This window comes from Poromitra crassiceps (assembly GCF_964638095.1).
Source record: "Poromitra crassiceps genome assembly, chromosome: 2".
NCBI lineage: Eukaryota > Metazoa > Chordata > Actinopteri > Beryciformes > Melamphaidae > Poromitra > Poromitra crassiceps.
This window is the reverse complement of record NC_139624.1, coordinates 87,504,990-87,523,196: the sequence shown is the minus strand read 5'-3', so window position 1 is coordinate 87,523,196 and position 18,207 is coordinate 87,504,990. Positions and strand designations below refer to the sequence as shown.

Below are 18,207 nucleotides of genomic sequence, written 5' to 3'. Positions count from 1 at the left end.
ATTCTTATTTGTCATAAGAGGGTTTGACCAATATCACCAAAGCCCAGGAATTCTCCCCAAACCAGCACTGAATCTCCCGGCTTTCCACCGCGAGGAAGAAAACAAACCTAGTTATGGTGGCGGAGAGGGAAGAACGGTAGGTAGGCCTGCTTCATCTGGCACGCTTCCCCCCACATCCATGCTATCAGGTGTATTACAGTAACTGTTTCAACAAGTGCCCACTGTCGTCTTCTTGTTGCTGCTTTGACATGCAGGGTCTGTACGCTGTACACTGTGTGGCTGGATGTTAGAGAGCAGGGTGTGTACGCTGTACGCTGTGTGGCTGGATGTTAGAGAGCGCTGCGAGAAGAGCAGATGCAGTGTGAGCATTTGATCCTTGATGACTCAGAGATCATAAGGAAAAAAGAAAACCTTCCATTTGAACATCACCAGTGTTTTATGGGGCTTCCGGGGCTCACAGTCAACATACTGCATGTTGTTACGTCAGCTCAGGTCTTGCTCAGGGACTGTTGATGTGTTTAATAAGGACACTGACTCACTGTTTAGACACTTGTGAAAATTTACCGGTTTAGAATTCTCTTCAATTTCAATACAAAAATGTTTATGCAAAGCACTCCCTCAGTCAGCACTCAGCTTTTGTTTTACGTGTGGATCCAGTAGAGTAGAAAGTCTTCGTCCCAGAGCTCACAATGCCTTTCACAAAACATGCATTATCTCATTTTGTGCCTATTTCAGTCTCTGCATATCGTAAGTTTTCTCAATATGAAGCAATGAAGCAATTATTCTCCCAATCTGCCGCTCCCCCTCCATGCCCTCTTCTCCCTGCCCCTGCTCTCTCACTTGCTTGCACTAATCCTTTTGTTGTGGCCTGAGGGGCCCTGCAGGCTTTGGCTGACCGCTCAGCGATGTGAGGGCTAGTTCAGCTGAAGGGTGCCCACCAAGCCCTCCTGCTGTCCTCCACTAGATTAGGCGGGCCCATTATTAACGCCTCCCTCAGCAAGAACACATCCGCTCCTCTTCTTTAGCAACTTTCTTTCTCCTCGTCCTCCTTCATTCACTCTGCATTTTCTCTCTCCGTTTGCTGCATTTTCTCTCCCTCATCTTTGTACTGGCTGTCAAGTCCCGGGAGTGCGAGGGAGTTGGAGGGCCTAGGTAGGAAGATGCTGTTTAGGAGAAATGCAGCCCCTCTGCTCCTGCTGCTGCATCTGTATGTGCTGGGGAGGCTCCTGGAGGTGAGAGGGCAGGAGACGGGGTACCTGCAACAAGCTCTCAGGACCCTGGGCCTGCCGGTGGGGACGGACGCCCCACCTCGGCTCCACAAGAACCACATGGGCACCCTGCTGAGCGCACTCCTCCACGCCGTGCGCTGTGCAGAGCGGGTTGGTACCTCTCAGGACGTCTGTGACAGGGTAAGGCCTACATTTCTCTATACCAGCTCAGTGGCCTTGTGGTCTGAGTGTCCGCCCTGAGACTGGGAGGTCGTGAGTTCGATTCCCGGCCGAGTCATACCAAAGACTATAAAAATGGGACCCATTTGCCTCCCTGCTTGACACTCAGCATCAAAGGGTTGGAATTGGGGGGTTAAATCACCATGTGATTCCCGAGCGCGGCGCACGCTGCCGCTCACCGCTCCCCCAGGGGATGTAGTCCAGTAAAAATGTCACTTGACCTCACACTAATTGCAACAAAACCAAACTCAACTGATTTTGTATCCTCAATATGTCCTCAATGAAGGAAAAAAAGTGTTAAGGAAATGTATGAAGGGAAAATTTTGAAAATTACCTATATGATGCTACCAAAAACGTTTATTTATTTATTTTTTAACATTTTTTAACATTTTTTTTTTTTTTTTTTTTCTCCTTGAAGCAAAAAACACATACAGGATATAAGTGATGAGATTTATGGCACATTAAAAAAAAAAAAAAAAAGGCTTCCATAGGCTTCCATAGGCTACCATCATATTTAGGTCATTTTCAAAACTTTCCCTTCATACATTTCCTTAACACTTTTTTTCCTTCATTGAGGACATATTGAGGATACAAAATCAGTTGAGTTTGGTTTTGTTGCAATTAGTGTGAGGTTGACCCACATATTTGCGTAAAATGCCTGGACTAATGGGTCAAATGCGGAGAACAAATTTCACACATTGTGTGACAATCAGTGGGACTTTACCTTTACTTTACTTACTTAGCCTTGTTCGAAACCGGTCCCTATTACAGAAATAGTGGACTGAGTGGACTGAATTCTCAACTGTTAATTTGATTCACTACAGTCCCTAGAAAATACCCACAATGCACTACAATTTCTAGTGAACAGCGAATATACCCTACATTTTCTCCCATATACCACAATACAAATGCGGTCGTGTTTACCAAAGGAGAAGAATGAGGTAGTGGCCAAAACTCCTTTGACTTATTTGATCGTTCACTATATAGTTCACTATGATAAACACTGCATGGGGAATAGTGAGTGAGTGAATGAGTGAACCATTCCGAACACGGCTACAGTATATGTGTTACTTACAGGTCTATATGTCATTGGGTCTATACACAGCAACTATGCATTCAGTGACATGCAAGTGAGGGTAGAATATATATGCTCTACTAATAGTTTGATTCCGAGATGGTATTTTTGCTCAGATTCTCTGTTTCCTACACCAAGATCCACTATGGTGCCTATTATGTATTTGCTCCATTCCTGCCTGGCAAATCCAGCCATCTTGCTTGTTATGGCTGGAATGTGAGTATGTGTGGAAGCTTAAGGCCTTGACCTGACCTCTATGGGCCATTCATGCTGAGTGGATTTAGACATCCCTCAATTTGACATAATAGACTCCATACAGTGGAGTTAGAGGCACTTGGCTTTCACTTGTTTGTGCAGGTGGGTCTGAAGTGGGATTATTCCTGTGTGTCGAGCTCTATGCTGGGAAAGCAGGTGGGTCTGGAGTGGGATTATTCCTGTGTGTCGAGCTCTATGCTGGGAAAGCAGGTGGGTCTGGAGTGGGATTATTCCTGTGTGTCGAGCTCTATGCTGGGAAAGCAGATGGGTCTGAAGTGGGATTATTCCTGTGTGTCGAGCTCTATGCTGGGAAAGCAGGTGGGTCTGAAGTGGGATTATTCCTGTGTGTCGAACTCTATGCCGGGAAAGCAGGTGGGTCTGAAGTGGGATTATTCCTGTGTGTCGAGCTCTATGCCGGGAAAGCAGGTGGGTCTGGAGTGGGATTATTCCTGTGTGTCGAGCTCTATGCTGGGAAAGCAGGTGGGTCTGAAGTGGGATTATTCCTGTGTGTCGAGCTCTATGCCGGGAAAGCAGGTGGGTCTGGAGTGGGATTATTCCTGTGTGTCGAGCTCTATGCCGGGAAAGCAGGTGGGTCTGGAGTGGGATTATTCCTGTGTGTCGAGCTCTATGCCGGGAAAGCAGGTGGGTCTGGAGTGGGATTATTCCTGTGTGTCGAGCTCTATGCCGGGAAAGCAGGTGGGTCTGGAGTGGGATTATTCCTGTGTGTCGAGCTCTATAGAGACAGTCCGCATGTCTGGGAACGCCCACAAAATGTTAAATGGCTGGCGCGCGAGTGGGGTAAAACCGCCGATATATCTCATGGGCTGACTCACCAAAAGACGGTGCTGCGGCACTAAACAACATGTTTGGGGGTTCTAGAGCAGAACACAAGACGTCTGCTCAGATGTGTGTTTACTGCGGTGGTTAAATCCCCGATCGTGTCTGCCTGGGCTGGGTTATCAGCTAAATTCTAACTTTGCTGTATGGATAGAACGGGTGAATTTACCCCACCCTGACCTCGCCCCCAGCAAGGCTGAGCCAGCTAACCCAGCGTCTATTGTGGGCGTTCCTAGAGCCTGTATGGGCGTTGCCAGACATGCAGACTGTCTCTATGCCATGAAAGCAGGTGGGTCTGGAGTGGGATTATTCCTGTGTGTCGAGCTCTCTGCCGTGAAAGCAGGTGGGTCTGGAGTGGGATTATTCCTGTGTGTCGAGCTCTACAGTATGCCGTGAAACGACTTTTTACGTCATTATAACTTTTTCGCTGAATAGTGCACTGTATTACAAGGAATAGTGCTTCACCCACTCTCTCTCAGTCTTCTGTGTTTTTGTGTGGGGGTCGAATTGGGCTTGTATTCAACTCACCACAACGCAGCAATGCAGCACAAAGCCAGTCCTTTTCCAAGGGGCTCAGTGTGGTACAGGGCAGTATGTGCATGGGGAAAATGGGCCTTTTATCAAGCTAGGAGGAGAGAGGCAACATTTGTGAATATTCACTTGAACAACCTCTATTCCACTACATGTGTTGCTATGTAAATGTAACTTCACTCTCTGAGTCACTCCATATTCACATGATGATGACTGGTCAACATAATCCGATTATGAGTTTAATTTGATCAAAAGTTAAACTTATTTCCCTGTTGCTGCTGTATTTTGCAAGTTTCTACCATTTAAAGTCACAATGAAATGTCACAATGAAACCTTGTTAGTTTTCCACGGCATAATATACACCAATTTTAAAAATAATTGCTAAACGATTTACAATTTTCTTTCCTCTGACCCCCCCCCCCCACTACTAATAGATAAATAAATAAATACATTCATTCATTAATAAAATCACATTCATTTTACTTCACGGGGGAAAAAGTGTATCTTTAGTGCTGGCCCGATTGTGTACCAGTAAATGTAAATAGAAATTCCAACCAATAAAACCATCATATATTTTTGAACAACCCGCCTCCCCCATCAAATAGAAATAGAAAATAGAAAAAGATCAAACTGCCTTTCTCTCCCTGATATCTCATTGGTTTACACCTTTGAATGATCCCTCCCTGCGTTATGTCCTGTCCGAATATCCTGTTTCAACAGCAAATACGTGAAACGAAGGAAGCCAAAATGTTGTTTCTTTGGTACTTTAAATAGCTGCCTAAATGTGCTGTGTTCTTCTTGCCTGCTCTCGTTCTTGTCACAGTGCCTGACGCCTGACATAGCTCTCTCTGTGCTGGAGGACAATGGGAAGTTGTACCTGACTGAGGAGGACTTCCAGCGGGTCTCTACCGTTCTGCTGTACTACATCATCAACATGCAAGACCTGTGTGTGTCAAACAGCGCCTCCCAGCCTTCCTCATCTTCATCTCTGAAGAACTACCAGTTCTATGTTTTAGCCCTCACCAACCTGCATCCAACTGAGGACAACCGATTGCTGTCTTCAAACGAAACAGAGAGTATTCTGCAGCTCATCAACCAGTACTACAACCCTCCCAACCAAGACACCTCTATGTCATCTCACTTACAAGTAAGGCATTTTCTAGCTAGCTAGAAATCTATTGCCTATTAAACAGCATTGATCCCAATTTCCTCTCTCATCAAAACTAAAAATGAATAAAGCGTTTCAGTAGGGCTGGGCAATATATCAATATTATATCGAAATCGTGATATTATACTAGATATCATCTTAGATTTTGGATATCGTAATATTGTGAAATTATACAAGTGGTCTCTTTTCCTGGTTTTAAAGGCTGCAATCCAGTCAAATGTAATTTTCTGAACTTACCATTTGCCTTGACACACAGTCATTATATCCACTTTGCTGACGTTTATTTATCAAAAATCTTGTATAAATATGTTGTGAAAGCACCAATAGTCAGGAAAGGAAACCCTGTCTTTGCATTTCATTTTGATCACAGTCTTGTTTTAATAAAAGTGATTGTGACATCTCACATCTGGCTTTGACTTACAACTGAACATTTAGCCCACTTTGTACAAAATATGGATACAGATATTGTGTATCACCATTCAGCCAAAAAACACAGAGATATGATTTTTGGTCCATATCACCCAGCCCTACCTTTCAGTCTATAGACAGAGTTTAGACGTACATACCTGATCATTTCACCTATGACCCCACAGTGTATTGATGCCACTCATCTCCTGGAAGATGTTGGCGTTAAAGACAGGTCGGGCACTGGCACGTCTTCCGTGTCCAAACTGGCAGCGGCCATCATCAGCCATATCTTGCAAGGCCACTGCTTCAGGAGGAGGAACCTGCCCTCCCCAGCCTTCTTCACTGACTACATCTTCCAATCCCTGAATCGCACCAGCAACCTCCAGATTATGGGTAAGATCACCCCCCCCCCCCACAAAGAATTAAATACTTGTGGGAAACATTTGTTTTTTACTCTTTTTTTTTTACATTAAAATTGTCAAATTTATTATTGCATACCAGCAGCAGCTTCAATCCAAAAATATCAGTATATGTATGGGCCTTGAAAACCTATTCATGAATAATATCGTTTTGGTTGTTAGTTTACTTTATTGTTTTATTTTATTGTTTATCTTATTCCTCTTTTCTCTTTGTTCTTTCAAGAATATTTCACCCTGCAAAGATAATACTTGGGGGTTTCCCCCCACATGAAAATGGTCAAATTTATCAAACATATCAGCTATTGGCATGAAACCCTATTCATGAGTAATATCATTCTTGTGTTTTGTTTGTTTGTTTGTGGTGCTCGAGTCCTAGGCTCACCCTGTGGTGTTTTATGGCAGGTGGCATCCTTTATGTTGCATTACCGCTTCCTTCTGGATTTATCCATCAACTGTTTCCCTACATTCTGTCCCCCTTCTCCGCAACTAAACTTTCAGATCCCGCTTCTCCAGGCTTGGCTGGGCTCAGCACCCGCGTCCTCGCCTGCTCTATGACATCACTGATGACATCATCACTGATGACATCATCACTGAACTTATAGCCTCAGCCAGGAAGGACGACATCACTGATGACATCATCACTGATGACATCACATCATTAGGTGATTAGGGTAATGACCTAATTTAAAAATCCAGCTCCGTCAGGTCACCCGCACGGGTGTTCTTTACACCCCCTGAAAGTTTCAGCCCGATCGCAAGTAAAACAGCATAGCTGTGGCCGGCGGAAAGATTGAAACCAAGAGACATTGCCCACATGCTCCCTTTTATAATATATATTGTTTTATTTATTTTATTGTTTATCTTCTTTCTTTTTATCCTCTATTCTCTTTGTTCTTTTAAGAATATCTTTTTATCATCATCCCCCCACACACACACACACCCATGGCTTGAATAAACAAAGTCAAAGAAAATAACTTGGGTGAATCTGACCTGCTGCTTTCCAGTGTGGTGATGCCATCATGAATTGTCTCCTCAGATTTCGAGGCGTTGCTACATCAGCTGGGAGTCGGAAGGGAAGGCGCGGCTCATGGCAGGAAGAGGCGGAACTTGACTGGGCACTGTCAGAAAGGGGCGGGACCCCAGCTGGACGGCTGCATCCAGGAGACTGAAAGCAGAGAATGGGCACAGGTGAGGCTGAGACTAGATCTGATGTGAGGCTGAGACTAAGATCTGATTGGTCTAGAACAGTGGTTATCACCGTGGGGTCTGGGGACCATCAGGGGTCCTTGACAGGGTTCCAAGGGGTCCCTAGCAAATGGATGAATTGTTAAACTTCAGAATTATTTAATCTACAAGAAGTGAACACAATTAATCAAGTCTAGTAATACAAATATTCTCAGATTTGGGTCTGAGAGACAAAATGTTATCAAATGTGGGTAGGGGTCCTTGATATGAAAAAGGTTGAGAATCACTGGTCTAGAAGGCTATGCTGCACTTATAATCATATAATATCTGCGTGACAATATGAAATCCCAGGAGGGTAAGAGTTGGTTTGGAAGGCCTCCCACTCATCCAAGTCATTTGTTTTTTCAGGTATGTTTTTCAGCCAATCAGTTGGTGGATATTTTTGCTCTGGATCCTCATTTGCCAATTTCCAAGGAGCACTTCAGACAAATTTGTCCAGCCATCGTTCAGCAGTTGCTAGGTAACGCCTGTGAGTCCACAGAGCAAAGGACAAGAGGATCTCCACCCACTGCTCTTGAGAGTAAGAAGTTTGACCTCAATGTTCCTCTCCACAACCCATTGTAACGAGTATGAATACAGTTTAGCTGTAACCAAATCAAAAAAAAAAAATTGGTTTGCTCTAGTCTAAACCAATAAACAAAATCAGTTCCAGAAGTGAAATAGAAAAAAGGGTTCATTAATTTTCCCGTAATTCAAGGAAAGACGGTCGCATATTTGTGCATTTTTTTCTGCACAAATATGCCAATCTTTCCTTTGAATTATGTTGTAAATATGCAGTCCATGTGAGATTGAGGTTTCAGTGTCGAGAGGAAAGGAACAACTTCTGTTATTTTTTCCCTTTTCTTTTTTGTTAAAATTAGTCACATTGTATACACACTTATTTGATGGACAAGAAGAAGGGTGTTAAAACTCAAATCTGTCTCTGCAGAGTATGGCTACAGCACAGCTGCTGTGCTGCTCCTCACAGTGGGCTCCATGCTGGGGATGTGCCTGATCTTCTTCAACTCCTGCCAGGACACCTACACCCTGATCCTGCAGATGTTTGTGGGCCTGGCGGTGGGCACCCTGTCCGGAGACGCCCTGCTGCACCTCATACCACAGGTATAGGACACAGAGCAGAGCCCTGATGCACCTCATACCCAGTGTTGGGGGTAACTCATTACAAAAGTAACATATTACATGTAATATATTACTTTTAGCAGTAACTCAGTAATATAACTTATTACTTGTAGGATGTAAGTAATATTATACCAGTTACTTTGTCAAGTAACTCAAGTTACAAATTGAGTTACTTTTTTTAATCAAAGCACCTATTTAAATAAAGATACAATCATTTCCTAATCAAACTGTGTGTTTTTATGCAAAAAAAAACACTATAGATGACAATAACAAAGGAAAATAATGAAATTAAAATATTTGGATTGTTTACACTGACTTCAAGGCAGTTGAAATTATTTTTTGGGGATGTTCCGGGGTGGCAATGTCATTCTGCTGCTGCTGTTGTTTTGGTGAAAGTAATGCAAAAGTAGTGTAATAAGTAACAAGTTACTCTACACAGACAGTAATATTGTAATGTAACTTATTACTTTCAAATGAAAGTAACTAGTAATATGTAGTATATTACATTTTGAAAGTAACTTTCCCAACACTGCTCATACCACAGGTGTAGGTCACAGAGCAGAGCCCTGATGCACCTCATACCACAGGTGTAGGTCACAGAGCCCTGCTGCACCTCATACCACAGGTATAGGACACAGATCCACTGCCTCATACCACAGGTATAGGACACAGAGCCACTGCCTCATACCACAGGTATAGGACACAGATCCACTGCCTCATACCACAGGTATAGGACACAGAGCCACTGCCTCATACCACAGGTATAGGACACAGAGCCACTGTCTCATACCACAGGTATAGGACACAGATCCACTGCCTCATACCACAGGTGTAGGTCACAGAGCCCTGCTGCACCTCATACCACAGGTGTAGGTCACAGAGCTCTGCTGCACCTCATACCACAGGTGTAGGTCACAGAGCCCTGCTGCACCTCATACCACAGGTGTAGGTCACAGAGCTCTGCTGCACCTCATACCACAGGTGTAGGTCACAGAGCCCTGCTGCACCTCATACCACAGTTATAGGACACAGAGCCACTGCACCATGTGAAAGTCTAATGCCATAGCTGTACATCAGTGTTGTAGTCGAGTCGAGTCCTGGACACATTTTCAGGACTTGTGACTCAACTTGGATTTGAGCACTGATGACTTGGACTTGGACTCTAGCATTCATGCATTCGGACTCAGAAGCTGGAGACTAGGACTCGGACTTGTTAATTGATAAAGACAATTTTTTTTCCTTTTGTTTTGTAATAGGCCCTGATAATTTGCCATAAGATATTGATAGCTATATTAATACTGTGACATTATTACATTTCGTGCAAGTGCAGGCACGTCTGTTCCACCTACGTACATGTGGATTCACGCTCATGTTCAGTAACCTCGGACTGGGACTCAGACACTAACTCAGGTAATGGGGACTCAATTCGGACTCTTCTCTGGTGACTTGGACTCGAACACGGGTGACTTGAGACTCGACTTGGACTCGAGATATAGCGACATGACTACAACACTGCCATCTAGAGTATAGAGAAGGCATGTGTTGACTGTGGAGTAAATATCTCATTCTTTGACTCCTTGTCTCCTTTGGAGATCCTTGGCCTCCACGATGACAGCCACAGTCATCCTGCTGAGCACTCCACAGAGGGGAAGGAGTATCTGTGGAAGATCCTTGGCATGATCGCTGGAATCTACGGCTTTTTCCTCATTGAAAGAGTCTTCTCCTTTGTACTTCCGTCTCACGGCCATGTAAGACTTGACTTCTGGTTTTTCCCCTTGTATCTTTTATCTACTACTGTATAAAAATGGCAAAATGCTTGTCCCCTAGAGAGCAGTAATTCCCAAAGACTGGGTCGTGACCCACAGGTGGGTCGCAGCAGATTTTATTTGGGTCGCCAAATAAATTTACAGAATTTCTTCAGTAGTCTTTTTTTTAAATGTGTATATTGTTTTACTGATGCGAGGAAAAAACGAGAGCCTGTTAACTCGCCTAAATGTTGTATCATTTATAAAGTCAAATGTGTATATTGTTTTCCTGATGACAGGAAATAAAAACAATGAGATAGCCTGTTAACGCTGCCTAAATGCATTTATTTGGCCTGATTTATAAAGTATTTAAGATGTATATATGTTTACCTATTCAAAATAATATAAATTTATGCGGAAATGGCAGTAAACAAATTCGCTCTTCTCACGATTTATAGATAAGGCCTAGTGTGAATTGGATCGCGATGGTTTGGATGGTCCCCAGAAAAAAAAGGTTTTGGAAACACTGCCTCCTACTAGAGTATCAAGTCAGGGCATAGGGTTATTTGTTCTAGACAAAGTTAGAGGCTGATTTGCTTTATCTAGCCAGAGGTTGAACTCTTGTTTTCCAGAGAAATATGTTTGTCATGACTGTGCGTATCTGTGGCTGGCTTCCTTGTGGGCCTGGCTGAACTTCTGCAGTGTTGTGTCAGGATGCCTCTGGAGCAGCAGAGGTCTGATGATGAGTCTCTTTCTCATCTGTGTTCAGGGTCATTCCAGTGATCTTCCCCTCGAGCTCAGCTGCAACGGCCAGTCTCAGAGGGCCAAGTCCATCTCCACCATGCAGCTGGTGAGGCTCTGCACTGCGCACACCGGACCTACATGATTTTGATCATGGTCCTGGCAGGAGTTCCTGATGAACACTACTCCTTAAAAATATGTCACAATTTTAGCATAGTTGTATGTCTAGTTTGGAGCAATACACTTCTGTTTTACTTTTCAACTCAACAAATACAATTGTTTGATTTCCAAATATAATGTATCTTTATTCACAAGTCAATATTTCAAAAATCCAATGACTCCTATCTTTAAATATCTGTAAAAGCACAACTATTTACATACATTTAGATACACTTATAATTGTAGCACCCATAATGTGCTTTATTTTCATGCCAGCATTCATTTCAGTAGGTAGAGTAGGTTTCATAACCCTCTCTTCATATGTAGGCTACTGCAATAGGCAGTTGTAAAAAAAAACCCATATAGGTTGTGTTCAAAAAGTAAAATGTGTGTTTTCCCAAACGAAACACATGAATAAGGGTATGACAGCATTCGTGTATGGCATGAACTAAATTTAAAAAGGAGCTGTGGATCCATGCAGGGTATATATAGACATGCATGCACTTGAACAAGATCTGTTTGTAAAAGGAATCTTTTGATGTTTTAAACTTTTAAGCGTTTTGTTAGAAAGAGAAAGCTGTTCTATACGGCAGAGTCCTCAGATCAAAAATAACAGAATAGTAAAATCTCTCTGCATCCTCTCTGCATCCTCCACATTACAAGATCAATGTTAAATTGTTTTACAGTAGATTTTCATTATCACCTAAAAGACAAAATTAGATTATGAGGGTTGTAGAGTAGGAGGGAAGATGAAAAGCCAATGTGCTATGATGATGATGATGATGCTGATGATGATGCTGATGATGTGCATACTGACAGCCCTGTATTATACAGTAGGGATGGGGAACCAGATCTAATTTGATTTGGACAGTTTCAGACAAATTTGGGGACTACAGTAGGCAGGTTAAAAGGTAAGGTTAAAAATAGGTAAAAATGGCCAAAATGCACTTTGATCATCTGATTGATATTAAAAGAATAGTAGTAGTAGTAGTAGTAGTAGTTCATTGTCATTGTAATCATACAACGAAATTGCAAACTCCCCGTCGTGCATACAATCAATTCACCAGACCCCACAGTATATGCACAATAATAATAATAACAATGATAATAACAATAATAGTAACAGTAATAATAGTGAATAGTGCAGTTAGTGCATCTGAATCGATCGGTCAGTCAATCAATAGAATATTAGTCATTTGAGAAGTGACTTATTAAGGAGTGTGACAGCCCTTGGACACTCATTAGATACATAATGTATAATTTCTAATTTCTACAGAAAACATTTTTCCCCAGTATTATTATATAAGCGTAAATGAAGCGTGGTGTGGGAGGGAGTGAAAGAACAGGACATGTAGGCAGTGGGAGGACAAGAGGCAGTGTTGAATAATTCAGAAAGCACTTCATCCACGGGTTGGATCATGCTCATTTGGGGGGTAAATACAGGTCCAAAAGTTTGATTAATGCTCATAATAAACTATGAGCTGGGCCCGGTTTTCCAATTCACAGAATCGAATGTGCGGTACTGTAGTATCATTTGTGCCATTTAGTATGAGAAAAGAAAGGAGAGAAAGATAACACCTCCAGAAGAGTCAACAGTAAATCCTCTACAGTAGCTTTCCAAAACGACCCCCCTCCACACACACACACACACACACACACACACACACACACACACACACACACACACACACACACACACACACACACACACACACACACACACGCACAGAAATTTGCTCTGTAAGCCCACCATTTTATGTTACTATTATGCCCTAGTGCCATGTAGGCCTATAATGTTTTTGACTGACATATTATGTACAGCACTCTGTGCATTCGTGCTGGGAGGGGTGTTTTAGAACAGAGGTTCTCAAATGTTTTTCAGCCAAGGACCCCTTACAAGATAGAAAATATACCGGGGACCCCCTCATTCTGATTTGTGATTTTGAGCTAAGCTTAATTGTTTCCTCTGTAACGTGCTTGACTTTTAAATTGATAGGTTTATTAGATTAGAATGTAATCCATGAACCATTTTAGATTTAAAGCATAAAATATTTTCATTGAACTATGAAGCTTTTGCAAAAAAAAAGTTTTTATTTTTATTTTCCTGAAAAGTTTTCGCAGACCCCCTTGCAAAGTGCCACGGACCCCTGGGGGTCCCCGGACCCCCATTTGAGAACCACTGCTTTAGAAATAAACTTTTACTTACTTACTTACTTAGAAAGTGCTTATGGGCATGTTCCTGGGTGCCCACATTACAAACACAGCCTGCTTTCATTAAGCCAGCTACAAATACGATTTGGCTCGCAGGTTGAGAAGATATATGAATTCCCTGTAAATAATTGGCTGTTACCTACAGGGAACTGTGGAGGATTTGGACTGTACAGAAATATCTCCCGAAGAGCCGCCGGGCACGAGGAGCCCTTCACATCAGAGTAAGTTCCTTCACTGTGAGCCCCCCCCCCCCCCCCCCCCCCCCCCCCCCACACACACACACACAGCTCAGTGAAGTCTGTATGATGTACTTTGTGATTAGTCGCCTGGCATAAGACAGTCATTTCCATGGTCCAAGGATGATCTTTCAGGGCCGAGTCATGGCACAGACTCCCTTTGTGTTCCCAGGGCGAGGGGTTCCTCTCCTGGCTGTGATGGTAATCGTGGGAGACAGCCTCCACAACTTTGCTGACGGCCTGGTGGTGGGGGCGGCCTTCTCCTCGTCCGCTGAGACGGGCATGGCGACAACCGTGGCCATCCTGTGCCACGAAATCCCACATGAGATGGGTGAGAGGTCACAGTCTTCTTTACATGAGATGGGTGAGAGGTCAGAGGTCACAGTCTTCTTTCTCCCTGCCGTGACCTAGCGAGTGTGACGTCACCCATTGGTTTGTGGACCCCCGTTTTGAAGCCTCGGGTTTGGCATTTTGGCCGCTGCCATCTTGGTTTTTTATGAGCCAGAAGTGATGTATTTGTAGCCATAGTTGGATGAGAAGGGGTTTCCCGGAGCCGCAGCGCCGCCTGCTATTGGTCCGTGATCGGCGAGCTGCACAATCACTGATGTCAATCACACCCAAAACATAGTTTGTTTATTTGTTTATTAAAAGTATCCCCATAGACCATAGACAGCTAGTCTTCCTGGGGTCCAAGACAAAATATACAGGACATGACACACAATAATTAAAATACAAAAACACAAAGTAAAATAATAGAAGAAAGAATAAACAGCAAATCTACCGTAAGCTAATACAAACATTAGCACAAATAACATTAGGTCAATACGACTCTATACTATAGAAAACAAATCATGGATGGAAAAGTGATGTGATAACATGTGTGTGATAGTGTGAGTGAGTATACTGTAGATGGGCTCTGAGTACCCTTTTAAAACAAGCTCTCCCTTTAATGGAACAAATGTTGCATGGTAGACAATTCCAAGAGGCTCTGGACCTGTATAGGACAGCTTTCTTTATGTAGTTGGTTTTTGGTCTGGGTAAAGTCATCTGACCACCACTCACCCATCTGGTAGAGTGTGTATGAATCCATGAACTATAAATTATGTTACTGAAAAGAAATGTAGGAGTTTGATTTTGAATAACTCTGTGAACAATGGTCTCTTCTATCGTCTATTTTACTCTAAACGGGTGAGTTACAGGATATAGAAATTCACCCCCGTACAGTTTTCATGAACGGTGAAATTAGCTATAGAGGCTGTAAACATATTTCTGCTGTAAAATCAGACATTTTGAAATGGGGGGGAATGGAGAATGACTCTCTTTTGGTTCTTGGTACTTCTGCGTTGGCCTCAATGCGACCAACTCAAACTGCCCCGTCGGTGACGACACATTCCGCCTCAGTGAAACACTAAGCTGACTGACGTGGCATTTCCTCAGGGGACTTTGCGGTGCTGCTGAGCTCTGGACTCTCCGTGAAGACGGCCGTGCTGATGAACTTCCTCAGTGCTCTGACGGCCTTCATGGGCCTCTACATCGGCCTGTTTGTGTCCACGGAGACGCAGGTGCAGCAGTGGATCTTCACCATTACCGCTGGCATCTTCCTCTACCTGTCACTGGTAGAAATGGTAAAAGCAGTCATCTCCTTAAATCCACCATCCACTCTCTCCGGCATGGTCGGGCGTCCATACAGGCACAATTGACCTTTTTCACAGCAGCCATTTTGTGTCTAAAAGGCAGGGTAAACACTAGCCTCAACGCCAGACCCATGAGAGAGTTCTTACGGTGATACATTACATTACTGCATGCTGCAGATCTCTCTCTGGGTCTGAGACACTCCTCTCACCAAACTGGGAATGGAATCTTGGCGGCCAGTGATTGGCGAGTGGTGGATTCACCCTTCACCAATCAGTAACAACTTTGTGATCAGGGAGGCCAACCCACCCTGAAACCGCCCATCTAACTGGCTCCTGCAACATATCGAACATTTCGAACCACTCTCTCATTGGTGCTACGAGCTGCCACTCATTCAATTACAAACCCCTACACCCGCCCTCAAATAACAAGCTGTGGCTGTGAAGCGGCATAGACTCATTTATGTAGTATGTGGAGCGCAGCGATTCAATGTAATATTTGAGTCTGTAGAGAGACTAGGTAAACACAGGTGCAACCAAAACATTAATGAGGGTTTCCAACTTCCAATCCATTTATGTGTTCCAGTGCTGGGGCCCTCATTAATGTTTTGGTTGCACCTGTTTACCCTGCCTTTTTGACACGAAAATGGCTCTGTGAAAAAGGCCCATCGGTTGTGTCTATGGGTGGGAAGCCGGATTAAGGGCATGAGTCCTGGTCGCTGCACTAGCGCCTCCTCTGGTCGGTCGGGGCGTCTGTTCAAGGGGGAGGGGAACTGGGGGGAATAACGTCATCCTCCCACGCGCTACATCCTGCCGGTGAAACTCCTCACTGTCAGGTGAAAAGAAATGGCTAGTGACTTTACATGTATCGGAGGAAGCATGTGCTAGTCGACAACAACTCTCCCCAGATTGGCAGAGGGGGGGAGCAACAACCGGGACAGCTTGGCCAGGGGAATTAGCCAAGTATTATAGAGAGCCAAAGTTGACGTAACTTTCTGCTTCAGCATGCGCACCAAGAGATTTCATCCGCCATTTATTTTCCGATAGACATTTCATAAAATGCTTATAAAAATAACCAAATGATTCAGCTATATTTAGAATCAGGAGAGACAATAGAACAATTCACTCAGACCAAAACACTAACAAACACTTTTTATATGTAATTTTCTCTTTCCGCTTCTCCATCAGCTTCCAGAGATGACTCGAGTGAAGAGCAATAGACCATGCCTCCTATTTCTCCTGCAGAACCTTGGCCTCCTAATGGGTTGGGCCTGTCTTTTGCTCCTCGCGCTCTTTGAACATGAACTCAAGTTCTAAACACACACACGCATGCATGCACACATACAGTATGGCATATACAGTCACACCGGGTCGAACTGAAACAACTCTTGGTGATGCTCTTGTAGGTCTGGCTTTTTTTCATTGGCTTGTTGATCATCATCTCATGCGGTGCACAACTATTTACTCATGCAAGTATAGTGTGTGCAAAGCAGAGGGTTTTCATAGTCATGGTGGTCAAAGAGTTAGAGGAATACCATAAGAGTGGGTTGAAAATCGGCAAAGCCTTCCTTTAAGTATGAATTTCATGGCGTCATCGTCACAGAATTCGATCACAAATATGATGTTAGCTGCATGAATCCTCTGTTTTAATAACATTGAATGTCTAGTTTACACTCGTATTACTATACCTTATTTGGCAGCATCAGGTACAATTGTGCATATCTGTTGTTCTATAAAGTATTTATGTGGCCTTTGACAATCACATCATTTGATTTTGAAGTTCTCACCAGAAAAATATAAAGTACTGTAAATCTATTTGTCCTTGGTTGTTATTGACATTTTTTGTTTATTTCTTGAAAGGAGAAGAAAATTAGTTTTATTAATTTCCTTCAAATGTTGGTCTAACGCTATTAGCAAATATACAAAACCTGATGAAATTGATGAGGTTCTTAAAACTGTCTCACATTACTCAGGTGTGAGGAAAGGACTTTAATACTAATTTGTTACACATAGGCTGTTCTGAAATGCATTGTATACCTACAGTACATTTGTTTAAAGCCCTATTTCGGGGGGGAAAAGAACAAAAAAATCTACTTTTCATCTCCAAGGCATTTGCTCTTTGCTTTTGAGGCCTCTGTGTGATCCAGCATGAGAGCACTTCACCCACCTGAGCTACTCTTCATCCACCAACCTGGATGAGTCATCCTCCATGCTGCAGAAGACTGGGCTCCAGAGATCCTGCCCACACAGCACTCATGATCTGGAGGTGGAGGAAGATGAGGATGTGATGAATACAGGAATAAAATCGAGAGATAAATGACACACAGCAAATGTTGTAAACATATTTGTACAGAGAATTGTGAGCTTGAAGCAATAGGTAGGATAAGGAGAAGTTTGTACATCTTTTAATCTGTTTGCTATCATGCATTTCTGGTGTAGAGTTTGCATGAACAGCTATCAAACATTGGTATTATTTGCGTACTTTCACCGTGAACACTGTGAAATGAAACTAATTCCAAACACAAATAATGCAGGTGTGTTAATTAGCCAAAATATGAGTGAAGTGTCAAAAGCCACCAACTCAGCTTTACAAATAGTATGCGATTATTTGGCTATCATGTCAGAAAAATACAGCTGACACCATTTTTTACTGCTTCCCGAGTGATGTTCAAACAATGGGAGGATGTCCATTGCCTTTTCTCTTATACTTGCAATTTTACACTCATTTTTGGAAATGCCAACCCCACTGGAATTTCCAGGAAAGCTTTGGGCTTACTGGTTTGTGTGTGTCTGTGTTCTTTTGCACTAAAGACTTGACGCTTTCTGATAATGCACGTGTGCATCTTTTAAAGGCAAGCAGGCAGGAAGGATGAAGGAAGGAAGAGGTTTTTATCTGGGCTGTGTCGGTGTGAAGGAGCTCGCTCCGTATGATCCACAGCCATCCTCACTTGCTCAGCAGAAGAGTTCAGCCACCAGGTC

At 43.2% G+C, this 18,207-nt stretch overlaps 1 protein-coding gene across 1 annotated transcript; it reads left to right on the top strand.

The window, feature by feature from the left end:
• Positions 1-1,160: 1,160 nt before the first annotated feature.
• On the top strand, positions 1,161-16,545 carry LOC310800860 (zinc transporter ZIP12-like; the record flags this gene model as incomplete). Its single annotated transcript, XM_083663352.1, has 12 exons — positions 1,161-1,409; positions 4,970-5,293; positions 5,908-6,115; positions 7,178-7,329; positions 7,735-7,906; positions 8,315-8,487; positions 10,098-10,253; positions 11,020-11,100; positions 13,507-13,582; positions 13,770-13,928; positions 15,035-15,222; positions 16,417-16,545. The coding sequence occupies 12 exons, from the start codon at positions 1,161-1,163 to the stop codon at positions 16,543-16,545; spliced, it is 2,067 nt and encodes a 688-aa protein (XP_083519478.1).
• Positions 16,546-18,207: the final 1,662 nt, after the last annotated feature.